This window comes from Clarias gariepinus, chromosome 26, assembly GCF_024256425.1.
Source record: "Clarias gariepinus isolate MV-2021 ecotype Netherlands chromosome 26, CGAR_prim_01v2, whole genome shotgun sequence".
Classification (NCBI taxonomy): domain Eukaryota; kingdom Metazoa; phylum Chordata; class Actinopteri; order Siluriformes; family Clariidae; genus Clarias; species Clarias gariepinus.
Genome location: NC_071125.1, coordinates 13,278,110 through 13,291,986, shown reverse-complemented (window position 1 = coordinate 13,291,986; position 13,877 = coordinate 13,278,110). Strand labels below are relative to the sequence as shown.

Sequence of the window (13,877 nt, the reverse complement as noted above, 5' to 3'; positions counted from 1 at the left end):
TACCACAGTTTTGTCATCTATTCTTTAATATATTAGACACCTAGACACAGTCTCAATGTTTAGGTCTAGGCTGGATACTGTACTTGTTTGTTTAGTCATGCATTTGGTGAAATTTACTGAGATAAAGAAGCAGATCTGGGAACTTAGCATTTGATGGTAAACTGGTATGTCTGGATGTTGTCTTGCCCCACTCTTATGAGCTCCCTCATGCATTTTGATGGTTAAGTGGCTGGCTGCCTTTCTTCATGACTGTTATTTCTATGTAGGTGTGATAAGAAATGTTGGCCTACAACCTTTTTTGGACTTTGGAAATAAAAGGGGCCTGGCATTTTTTAACCAAATAGTAACATAATGATAACACAAACAGAACAATGCAATAATGACAGTGACAGGCAAAAAAACAGATGCACAACATAGATGTGTGCAAAACCCAGTGCTTCCATAATAAAAACAACCAAGACAGCACTGAAAACCTGTAAACAAACTGAAACCAGACACTATGAGCAACGATATCAACAAAAAAGTGCCAAACACCAAAACACACACAAGTCCAAGGCCAAGTGCTCTCTGTTGAGCGTATATTACAACAGAAACACCGGAGTAAGACAGAATACGACATAATTTTGATACAGAACCGTCAAGTGCTTCAGGTGCATGTTGGAAAGTGTAGACAGGTTCATGGAAATCATCAGTCATATCAAATCACAAAGCTGTCAATCACCCTATCAAACATAGTCTTTTTTTCATCATCAAAGAACTCCTATTAAACACATTTACTGTAAGGAAAAATGTTGGTTGAGATATCAGTCTCAACTATATTCGTAAAACTTGGGAACCGTAAAACAGGGTTAAAAATCGTTCTGTAGCAAGCCACTAGAGGGTCTCAGTGTAGCTTTACTTTTAAATGCCTGGTACAACATCTGCCCACATATACAGTTGTTGGTCTGCCCAATTTCACTTTCTCTCTCTCTCTCTCTCTCTCTCTCTCTCTCTCTCACACACACACACACACACGCACACGCACACGCACACGCACACACACACACCATTGCTTTCAGAAACAGTGGCAAGAAGTTGTCAAGGTCTTCAAGTACAGGCCTTCAAATGTGGGAGGCAGGCCATTCCCAGCTCAGGATATCAATTATAGATAGGGGTTAGCATGGCTGCTTCGGATTGCCATGTCAGAGTATGGATAGACAGCTGTGGAGAACTGAAGATCTTTCTATCCGATGTGTGCTTGTGTGAATGTGTGTGTGGAATGGTTAAAAGGGAACTGAGAGTGTGTTAGGATGAGAAATGGGTGCTTAAAGAGGGTACACAGTGGCAGATATTTTTCCACAGGTGATGAGCTTTCATGTCTCAGGAAGTGAGAGGCTTTTTACTTGCTGCTCCAGAATGGAAGTGGGTGTCGCAGATGTCATGTCTGGAGCAAAGACTGTGTGCAAGTATGTGCGTTCTTCTCTGATTTTTGTGATTACTTTGAGCACAATTAGATCAGTGATTGTTAAGTGGAAGTGGACTGTTTGAGAGACATTTAAAGGAAAGGCAAAGCCATATTACTAATGTGCAAGTATGCATTTTTTTTTGTGTGTGTGTGTGTGTGTGTGTGTGTTTCCTTACATGCACAAGTTGTTCCTGGGTGTCAAACTCTCTGGAACAGTTTTCCCAGTGGCAGTTGGTTTCATATACAACTTCTGGCTCCGGTTTTCCATCTTCCTTTTCTTCCTCCTCTTTCACCAGGGTCATTCCATCTGGATGATCCTGTACCAGCAACAAAGGAGCAAAGCAGATCATGACAGTAGAATGAGACTGTATGTAACTGCATTGTGGAGTACTTTGGGATAATTCATGACCGTTGTACTAATGCATCATTGGAGCACAGTTGTGTCTATACTTTCCAGAACCTTCGCTCTCCCCGTTGTCACATCCACCATGGATAACCCCCACCCCAGATTGACAGCCTCACATCTGACTTTTTTGTCTGCCTCACTTCTATTGTTTGTGCATCTTTTGGTGTGTTCTTCTAACTAGTTAATCTCTGTGTTTTCCTCTTCATTCACACTGTTACCTTTTGGGTATTGTTACTGTTATAGAGTTCTGAATTGTGTGTAACATTTTTTCATTTGGTTTTTTAATGTAAAATAAAAAAAAAACTTGCTTTTTGAATACTGGCAAAAATTTAGGGAAAATAAACTAATAATGGCTTGTTTTTCATTTTCTTATTTTATCCTCAAATTAAAACTAAAAAATAAAACCAGATAAAGATAGCTTACATTACATTTTTATTTTTTTTAACAGACACAAATGGTGTGACCCAGAAGTTTTTTGTTGTTTTTTTACGTGCTGTGTTGTGTTTTGTTTTATTAAAAATTATTTTATTATTATTTACCCAAAGGCCATGGGAATTTTCATGCCTTTTAAGGAAGCCAAACATGTATCGCTTTGAGAAACTGCACATAAACCATGATGAAAGCAGCAGGACAGGGCTTTTAGAGGCAGGACTCGATCCATGATCTCAATGCAAGCATAACAGCTTTACTTTCTTTTAAATTTCTTTAAATAAATAAGAAACAGAACACACACAAATCTATAAGAATACATGATCGTTTTAAAAAACAATTATTTACATTCACAAATGGCAAAGCAATACTATTTGGTATTAATCCAAATAAAAATAAGTATACTAAAACATTTTTGTTTTTATATTTTTTATAATACTATGATTATTATTATCATTATTAAACCTTCACAGTAAAATACTTTATTTGACAAATAAATTTATTAATTTCATTCTAGAAAGCTAACATGTTTTGATTAAAAGATCAGTAAAATAAATTTGACAAATTTACCACTAAAGAATGCTTATTTACATTGATAGACCAGCACATCAAAAGATCTTGTTAAAATCTTGATTGCAATCGCAGTGAGCAATTTGACACTGACAAAAGGGTTATTACAAGCAGTAACATAGAGTTCAGGGCACCAAATGAAGCACACACTGGATGGAGTGCCAAAACATTGCACGACACCAGTGCACACCGATGCTTTAAATTTAATCGATTTAGCCATTTTTTAAATGTAAATTTTCATTAAAATGTTCGGATTAGATTAAATTGCATTTAACTTTTTTGTCATTTGTCAAAGTACATGTACAAAGCCAATGAAATGCAGTTACAGTAGCATATAACCAGAAGTGCATAAGTGGCCTTATAAATAACAATGTGCTGAATGAGTGTATGGGTTCGTAAGTACAGGGGTGAGAATGATTAATATACAAACGGTGCAGTAGGTAATAAGAATATGTTATATATTGTATGGTAATAAACAATATAACTTACAAAACCTGCAGTGGATAAGTCAAGTCGAGGAAATAACATGCTCAACAGGATATACATAAGTACATATAGGGGTTTGTGTATGATAAAGTATATACTGTACAGAATAAACAGGGTGGAATATACTGTAGTGCATTGATAAACATAAATTATGCATGGTGCAAAGATGCATAGTTGAAAAGCAGTGCAAAATAGACTGAAAACGACAGTGCATTAGTGTAGTGGTTAACATGTCATGCTGTTACATGCCATCAGCTGTTCAGTGTGGTAATAACCACAGGGAAAAGCTATTTTACTGACTGTTTGTGCGGGCGCTGTAGCAACTATAGCGCCTGCCTGATGGGAGAAGGGTGAATAGTCCATGATTGGGGTGAGAAGTATCTTTGATAATGCCTCTTGCCTTTTGCAGGCAGCATCTATAGTAAATGTCCAAGAAGGGTAGCTGAATACCAATGACTCCTTGCACGGTTTTCATCACCCTCTGAAGGGCTTTATGCTCTCAATGGTACAGTGGTTTCCAGTACAGTTCTCCAGTATCTCCAGGTGGGACTTTTTAAGTCTAAAAATATATATAATATATATAAAATATAGGTACTATTGTGCTTTTCTAATCAGGAGAGAAGAATTCAGAAACCAGGTGATGCCCTCAAAGATGTGGACTTAAGGTTGGGTACACAAAAGAGAATATAAGAGAGGGGACAATATGCATCCCTGTGCAACTCTAGTGCTATCAATGTGTGTGTGTGTGGTTCTGTCTCACTGCTTGGGCAGTGTGTTGTCAGAAGATATAATTTTTTTTGTAGATAGTAGGAATCATTTTGTAGATAGTAAAACTGTTATGAGCTCCCAGTGAGTTTTGTGCTTGTTGTTAACTCTAAACGTGTAACCCGCTCCTAAAAGCTCTGTGGGAAAAATGGGGAAAAAATAAAATAAAAAGTGAGTGCTCATTATCTATTTCTTCTATTTTAATTTAATTTGATTTCAATTTGATTATATGTTAAATATTGTTTTTTGGGGGGGTTTTCAGAACAATGCCTTGTTCAGGGGCCCAAAAGCAGGAGCCATGCTAAGCTGGGGTTCGAACCACTGACCTTCCGATCAGTAACCCAGAGCCTTAACACACTGAGCCACCACCAACAACTAGATATAATTAGAAGATTTGTTTAAACTTTTGCTTGGTAGTGTGTCTGCTTCCAAAATAAATAAAAAAATCTACATATTTTACTGTTTGAATTAGAAAAGAGAAAGTTTCCTAAGTTAAGGAAGTTAGAAGCAAAATCTTCTTCAGGTCCTTTGTTCATGTCCACATGTTGTTTTTCATATTGACAGCTGTTCATATATCCTGTTTTTCTTCATCTTTAGTTTGAAAAGTAGCCCAAATTAATGTGAACCACCAACTAAGCACTATGTACTATAGTTTTCCGGTTTATTATTATGTGGCTTGGCAGTATTATCTGTTGCGTAATTATCAGGAAAAAATGCAGAATAGTTATTCTTGTTCATATGACTGCAAAAGTCATATAGACTTTTTTTTTTTACATGATTAGTGCCATATAGCACATATAGCAGTTAAAATACCTATTCTAAACAAAAAGTGCACAAATATATTTTTTAAAGAGGACATGTAATATTCCTAGACTGGTGTGTTCATGTGGCTATGGACTCATGTATTTTGTGTCATTGCAGTCATATCAGTTTATGTGATCGGCTAGTTGAGAGACAGACAATCAATAAAAACAAAGTGATTGATTATTGGCAGCTTCTGATTACTGGCCGATCAATCGGAGCATCTGTAATAGGAGCACATACAAGGGTGCACATAAACACAATTTAAATTCTACAGGTAGTATTTTATTTTGGTCATGTTACTAATGTGGCCTCAGATTTTTTTAGTCCATCGCAGAGCACGTCTACACGTCTGTGTACTGAATTAGGATAAATATCATCCAGAATATTGTGGCATTGAACAAAGTTATATGCAGATAAGATACCTCCATTATAACTTTCAAAAGTTCCTACCTCATAATATTATAAACGATTATACGGGTGTTTTGACGACACTGATGTTGGCATCCGCAGCTTCCAATTCAGCAGATGAAAGTGAAGTTTTCACAAATATAGCTTTCACAAATCAGAAACTATGACTTTTTACAGTCTCCTTGGCAATCTAGACCAGATTTGACCGTCTAAGTGTTTTGGTTTGGTTGTCAGAATTTTTCCTGCCTAGAGTATTATGAAGCGGCCATCTCTGTCAAATTTTGTTCCATCTCCGGCTCTTGACAAAACTCTTGGGGGTTTCTTCACTGACAAAATGATTTTCTAACAAGAGTTGCACTTGGTTGATTTTAGTGGTGGCACTATATCGCAATCAGCACAGCCTACAAGGAAAGCTGCTGCTAAACTTCCCAAGAGAAGAAAAAATGCTGAATGTCTATTCTTTCTTAGGCTTACATCACTAATGTGTCCAGTGTCACCCTGGTATTTTGTGGTTGTTCAAATAGGTGAATATTGTTTCCATTGCATCCGCGCACACAATGTTTTTGTAAAAAGGATTTTTGAATTAACCTTATGTCCCATGAGTGTAATGGTCTTATGGGCCATAGAAACAGTGCTTCCTTTACAATATGAGTTTGTGAAGAGGAGAATTGCGAGGACACGTGAAACAGTACAGACATCATCTGTAAGGAATCAGAAAAGTAATAATTTATGTTACTGATAAGATGTGGTAAATCTGTTTGGTCTAAGGTAAATCTGTTTGGTCTACAGTACGTTCACACTACAGGTAAAAGTGAGACATATCCGTTTTACTGACCAAAAATGTTTTTTCTTTAGATTGTTCATTTAATATTCTTAACGTGACCTGTATTTGACATCACTTTGAATAGATCAGACTCCTAATCTGATCCATATGCACACACTCTCATTTTAAAACTCTTAGCTTTCCTTTGCCAATTACAGTTCACCTTTTGGTGTGCTTGGCCATTTTTTGAGATCTCTTTAAGCACATAGTAATTGCAATATGTAACTTCTTATTGTCATTCTTACCTGACTTCCGTTTATGTTTTGATTTGTTTTACCATCTATCACCACTAAAATATTTCAGGTGTGTTGAACAGTGTCAAGTTTGTGAATGCCTGGATACCGTCCAGGAGATAATAATTGCACTGATGAACATAAAGTGAATACAATATGGATTATCTTTGTTACAGCTTTTTTCTTTCACCCACAAACCTGCACCTTTGTAAATTGATTTTTTTTTTTCAATTAGACGATGATCATGGTTTAGGGGGCATATACAATACAATCTCAAAAATCACATAAAAAAGGGATTTTCTTGTTTGTTTTTTTACTTTATTCACTTTATAAAAAAATCCAGTGACTGTGTGCAAGGTGAGATGGGGCAGGGGCTAGGGAAGGCATTCACCCAATAAAGGTTGAGATCCAATGATTTAACATAAATACAAAAAGTTTATTAAATTTTGTATGAAAATCTCTTTGTGTAAATACAGATGCAGAGAGATGTGTCCCATGCTGCCACCGAGAGTGAAATCATTAAGCACACACAACCTGGAAGAAGATAGGGAAAGCTCAAAGAACTGTACAACTGTCAGCATCCCTACAACTAAAAGTGGAGCAAATGTCCATAGCAAATATAACAAATTTGAAAATGGATTGCTACTATAGTAGCAATCCATTGGACAGTATTCCATTGGAATACTAATGGACTAAGCAGAAAAAAATTAAGTTCAAATTTATGTTTTAAGCTCTGTGTTAATATTGTAGCACAGTTGTCTTTTTGTTTGTTTTTAATAAGGCTAGCAGCTTTTTAAATGTTTGTAAAAAAAAAAGTAAGCTGCAATATTTAAGACTCAAATCAGTTTACTCAGCTCTGCTTTTCTAATATTAATGAAGTAATTTTTTAAGAAATTGCTCTCTTTCAGAAATGAAGTAAAGTGGTCACTATGGACTACAATCCAGACCCATTTTGTGGATTAGGGGCTAAGTCAGTTTGCTATCAGGAAATGATGTCTGCAAATCAACCTGCCTGGATGTTTGTGAGATGTTAATTCTGGTTATGATGCCTATGTTCTTACTGGACCACTTCTCTATATGGATTATACATGAGTGGCATCAGTATTTGTTTGTGTGTACCTTTACACCAACTGATCCAGGGCCTGGAGTCTCATCATCAGACTTAAGTTTGGATCGCTTGTGGTGCATGGGATCTCCTGTACTGGTCACTGCCGACTCACTGGTGGGTTTACTCTGTAACACACACACACACACACACACACACACACACACGAACACACGCAAACACACACGAACACACACGAACACACACACACACACACACACACACACACACACACACACACACACACACACACAATCTTCCGCTAAAGCTTAGGGGCAATGCTTGGCCAGCCAGAAAAGAGTTTTAAGAAAGTAATTGAGATCTGGTTGCTATTTTTCTATTTACTTCAATTTAGTTTTCATTTAGTCTTTCAGGAAATATCCATTAATTAATCAGAGCTAAACTAAACCTGTTTTTTGAATATATGGTCTTTAAACACAACATTTTTTCTGATACAACAGAAAATTCACAAAACTAACTGAGCTAAGGAAATCGTCTCAGGTTACTTTGCTGTAACCCTGTTCCCTGAAAAGGCGGAAACAAGATGCTGCGTGAAAACACTATGGGAATATCTTTTCGTGTTGCCGGTTATGAAGCATGTGTGTATCAAACACGCCAAATTTTGGCTTATATAACCTCGGTGCGTCTAATCATCTGCAGGTATAAATCGGAGTGAACCGGAAACATTCCTCAGATTGATTTGTCTGAACGGACGTCCGGTCACGTGGGCAGTGCGGCATTGGGATGCAGCATCTCGTTCCCGCCTTTTCAGGGAACAGGGTTACAGCCAAATAGGCTACACTCGATGCTGCGTGAAAACGCTATGGGAACGAGAGTACCAACGTCGCCGCACTGCAAGTTTCTGGACCCCGAGTTGTGTGGGGTGTGCGCACAAGGCCGAGAGGTCTCAGAACTATGTTTCGGAAGCTGACTCGAGGACTCGTGAGCCTGGAGTGGCATGAACATCCAGACTATAATATCTAACAAATGTGTGAGGAGAGGACCAGCCCGCCGCGTCACATACTTGTTGCAGGGTAATACCTCTGGCTAGTGCAATAGATGAAGCAATCCCCCTGGTTGAATGAGCCCTGATTCCTAGAGGCGAAGTGAGCCCACGCGCCTCGTGGGAGAGAGCAATAGCATCTCTCACCCAGTGTGACAAGGTCTGTGTAGTGGCGGCCGCCCCCATGTTGCGGCCTCCATAGCATATAAAGAGCTGCTTTGATTTATGCCACTGGCTGGTGCGGTGGACGTAGATCCGAAGAGCACGTACTGGACACAGTAGGTGAAGTTTTTCCTGCTCCGAAGCTGTGAAAGGCGGAGGACAGAAGGCTTCAAGAACAACAGGGTGCATGGTTGAGAATGGGACTTTCGGAAGATAGTTCGAGTGAGGATGCAAAATGGCCTTGACTAGCCCAGGGGCAAAGTCCAGGCAGGATGGGGAGACTGACAAGGTGTGCAAATCTCCAATCTTCTTGAGAGAGGTAATCGCCATAAGAAAAACCATCTTAAAAGTCAGAAGCCTGTCAGACGTTGACTCTAGCGGTTCGAAACGAGTGTCAATTAGACCTTCGAGCACGATAGATAAATCCCATGAAAGGGTTGCGGCTCTAGTGGGTGTCCTCAACTGTTTAGCTCCACGAATAAAATGGGCAACTAAAGGGTGTTTTTCCACAGTAACCCCCTCGATCGGAACGTGGCAGGTTGAAATATCGGCCAAGTACGTCCTGAGGGTACTAGGGCACAAGCCAGAGGACAACTTATCTTGCAGGAACTCCAGCACTGAAACAATTCGGCAGTGGAATGGGTCTACCTGCTTTTTCATGCGCCAACTTTCGAAAACATTCCATTTGAGGGCATACAGTAAGCTTTCCTAGTGGAGGGAGCTCTAGCGGCTAAAATAGTGTCAATTACGCTGGCTGGGAGACCAGCTTGACTTAGTTGGTCCCGTTCAGTGGCCAAATGTGAAGGTTCCAAAGCTCGGGTCGGGGATGAAATATTGTCCCCTGCACCTGAGACAGAAGATCCCTCCTCACTTGAATCATCCAAGATGAGCCATCGAGAGCCACTCCCGGGAGCAGAGGTATTGGAGGAAACGCATAAAGGCGTTAGTTGAGCCACGTGAGGGCCATCGCGTCCAGACCCAGGGGAGCTGGATGAGTCAGAGAGTAGTAGAGGGGACATTGTGCTGTCTCTTGGGAGGCAAAGAGGTCCACCTCTGCTGTAAAGAATCTTTCCCAGATTTGGCTGACTACGTCAGGGTGGAGTTTCCATTTCCCGTGTGTCACAGCTCCACATTCATGTGCCCTGGAATGTAAATCGCCCTGAGGGAGAGGAACTTGTCCTGTGCCCAAAGCAGAACCTGATGCGCTAGCTTTAAAGCAGAACCTGATGCGGCGCGAGTGCAGTCCGCCCTGGCAATTTATATAGGAGATTACTGATGTGGTCAACCTGCGCTAGAACATGGTAGCCTCTCAGCTGCTGGAGGAAGTGCTGTAGGGCCAAAAATAGAGCCATCATTTTGAGGCAATTAATGTGCCATGCGAGAAGATGACCTCTCCAGCGCCTTTGGGCTGGACGGCAGTCCAAGACTGCGCCCCAGCCGGTAAGGGAAGCATCTGTTGTTAGCATCTTGCGACAAGAAGACCAGTGACAAGTGGGACCCAAGGTCAGAGACCAGGGTCTGAACCACATAGAAAGGGTATGACGCACGACCCTTATTTGCCTTCAGGGATTCTCCTGGCTCTTAGTTACTGAAAAGCTCTCATGTGCAGAAGGCCCAAAGGTATCACCGTGGATGCAGCTGCCATGAAGCTTAAACATATTTTTATATACATCTTCATTTTTTCCTATTAATTGTTATTTTATTGCGACCAAAAGAGACACATTTTCTTGGTCAAGGGTGCCATTTGGTGTATATGATCTGACAAAATACAGATCAAATCAGTACAAAGAGAAATCACCAGATGCTCCCCAAAGTGTTCTATACTTCACTGCAAACAGCAAGTAGATGCTGTAAATGTGTCAATCTTTTAAAAAGAACTGTGCACAGTAGATCTGGTTTTATTCCAATAAATGAAGCTAAGCTCCTTCTAATTTTAAAAGGAGCACATAGAAATGCTAAATTCTCCTTAATCTCTTGGGTGTGTGTAAGTAAATGGCTACCTGCAATCACGTATTTTGGGAAAAGGATGCTGATGTGTTTATGGCAAGCAAGATTCATGAAACAATTCATAACAGGTTATGAACACAATAGCACACTTACTTGTGCGTCAGTGGAACTGATAGAGTGCTCTGTGGGCCCGGGTCCTGAGGGGATGATGCCTGCTATTGGTCTCTGGGTAGTGAAGGTAGGGCCATGGTGGATGAGAGGAGGACTGTGCCTGAAAGCAGAACTTAAAATGCCAGGAGGTCGGCCAATTAGCTGCTGCTGCATTTGCAGTGCAACTGGGGTGGGAGGGTAGGCAAAACTCAGTGCAGGACTATAAGGGGGAAGAAATGAGAAAAAAAGGTGTCATGATACTCCCATATTTGTCTCTTGATCTGTGTTTTTGACATTTGTATTTCAAGCTTTTATGTTGAAACTTGTCCCAGACTTCAGTTTATATAAAAATATAAATCCCAAGTTTCAGTTGTTTCTTTGTCTTGTGCTAGTTTAATTTGATGCATGGTTTACCCAGTTAGATTCTTTGTTTATATTCCCTTGGTTGTTGCTAGTGTTAGCATTAGCCTTACCCTTTGCCATAGTACCTAGCTATAGTCTTAGTTTTCATGTTTCTGTTTGTATTTAGCATTTGTTTTTGTTCTTTATAATGTTTAAACCCACAATCCACACTGCCTCTCCTCCATACGTGATAAAAAAAAAAAAAACAAGACTGTCTACTTGATACAGTGGACTATGAGGAAACAGTGAGGTCAGGTCGGGCATGCCTGCATCTAGCTCCATCTCTTTGTCCCAGACGGAGCTCCTGAGATTTACAGTATGGACATATCAAGTGCCCGTGACAGAGTTTGACCTAGTTTTTTCCTGCAGTCCCAGTTATATAGGGAGAGCTTGGCAGATCCTAAGCCATGGGAGTGGTAGGCATTGGCTTATGTTCTTGCTCATAAATTCTGGCACGTTTATCGGCACAGCTAGTGATGGCCAAATGAGTCTACATGAAGCACTGAGGCTTCCCAGACAACTGATTTGAAAAATGCTTTATTACTAGAATCCTCATTTAGCACACTGTTCACTAGTGACCCCTACTGCTGAAGCATGTATCAAAGCAAAATCATGGTTTTCAAGCACAAGCTACTGTATGCATCAGTCGAACAGAGGATACATGAATCAGCCACCGTGCGTGTGCATACATGTAGTTAAAAACAAGTATATTTCCACCCTAAGAATTACTATATGCAATATAGCGGTCCAATCTGTTGTTTGGATTGGCTGTTACCAATCCTAAAGAATGATAAAGAAATGTTGCAATAGAAACTACAGAACATAAAACAGCTTAATGGCGGCATTAACACACATATTATACCCCATATAGTATTAATTAAATAATTCATTCCAGTAATGATAATTACTTGGCATTGTAAAAAATAATGGATTAACGCAACCATAAATAAAAGGGTGTGACATTTGTGTTCCATGTTCAGTGCTTGTATAATGGGACTGCAACTGCAGTGAATATAATACAAGAAGGAGAAAAGATAAGAATCATTTATTTCTATTCATAAAAAGAATCATTGCTGCTGTGGTTAGGGTGAAGCAGTTCCTTTCCTTATTTTAGCAGCCCTGAAGATCACGCTCTAACACAAAAGTCGGGATCCAGGTATATCAGTGCCAGCTGGTATAGGCAAGAATCTCAAATCTTACTCTGGTAGCCAAATCAATCCTGAGTTTTGGAATGCTTGTCTCAGCCGAATAACAGCCCACTTAATACAATTTTACTTATACAACAGCTCATAGCACTATTAATGATTAAATAAATATATAATATATGTACAAGAATGCAAATAAAATGTATTACAATTTTTGTGCACATACAAAGTGACAACCGTAAAATAACCATTAAAGCATAAAAAGACATACAATGACATTAAGTTCATTTGGAGGCCCTATTTCAAGGGATTTCCCTCACAGCATAATATTTCTGATTACTTACAAGTGCCAGCTGAGAAATAAATCTAATAGACAAAAAAAGCAAATGGAACAATTATTAGTACAATAAGTATTAATTATTATTTTATATCATTATGACTAATAACAATAATAATACAAACCATATACACTCACCTAAAGGATTATTAGGAACACCATACTAATATGGTGTTTGACCCCCTTTCGCCTTCAGAACTGCCTTAATTCTACATGGCATTGATTCAACAAGGTGCTGAAAGCTTTCTTTAGAAATGTTGGCCCATATTGATAGGATAGCAGTCTTGCAGTTGATAGAGTCTTGCAGTTGATGGATCTTGCAGTTGATGGAGATTTGTGGGATGCACATCCAAGGCACGAAGCTCCTGTTCCACCACATCCCAAAAATGCTCTATTGGGTTGAGATCTGGTGACTGCATCAAGGCATTTTTCGTCCACAGGACTGCTGCATACTGGATGTTTTTCCCTTTTCACACCATTCTTTGTAAACCCTATAAATGGTTGTGCGTGAAAATTCCAGTAACTGAGCAGATTGTGAAATACTCAGACCGGCCCGTCTGGCACCAACAACCATGCCACGCTCAAAATTGCTTAAATCACCTTTCTTACCCATTTTGACATTCAGTTTGGAGTTCAGGAGATTGTCTTGGCCAGGACCACACCCTTAAATGCATTGAAGCAACTGCCATGTGATTGGTTGATTAGATGATTGCATTAATGAGAAATTGAACAGGTGCTCCTAATAATCCTTTGGGTAAGTGTATTTGTTTAAAGAAAACAGTTGGTGAGTAAGCAGAAGTGACAGACCAATGTGGTCAGAGTGGGGCCAACAGGGCGGATCCCAGGTCCACACTCAAGGAAGAGTCTGATAGTGCAGAATCTCAGGAGGGGGCTGAGAGTGTAGAGCCCCAGGAGGAAGCAGAGAGTTTAGAGCACCAGGAGAAAGCAGAGGGCGCAATGCCCCAGGAGGTGGCAGCTCACAGCTAGCCCGTTAGCTTACAGCTAGCCAGGTAAGAAGATAGCTGGAAAAACTCAACCAAAACAAGGCTTCAGGCCCCAGGATTCTAAAGTCTTGTGCTGCTTAGTTGTCTGGTATCCTGCAATACATCTTAAACCTTATTCTGATGTAGGAAAGAATACTGATGCTATGGAAAACATTCTGTGTAGTACCAATACCTAAGAAAGCCCTCCCTTCTGGCCTCAACGACTTCCGACCAGTCGCACTGATGTCACAAGTCATGAAGGTGTTTAAACGACC

The 13,877-nt window shown here is 39.8% G+C and overlaps 1 protein-coding gene across 1 annotated transcript in view; it reads right to left on the bottom strand.

Moving 5' to 3' along the window:
• Positions 1–13,877, bottom strand: part of gli3 (GLI family zinc finger 3) — a 216,674-nt gene that overhangs the window by 20,950 nt on the left and 181,847 nt on the right. Inside the window, exons 8-10 of the mRNA XM_053487870.1 lie at positions 10,739–10,955; positions 7,488–7,601; positions 1,621–1,761 (exon numbers count right to left, since the gene is read on the bottom strand). Of these exons, the coding sequence (XP_053343845.1) occupies positions 1,621–1,761; positions 7,488–7,601; positions 10,739–10,955 (472 nt within the window). The remainder of the gene's footprint in view (positions 1–1,620; positions 1,762–7,487; positions 7,602–10,738; positions 10,956–13,877) is intronic.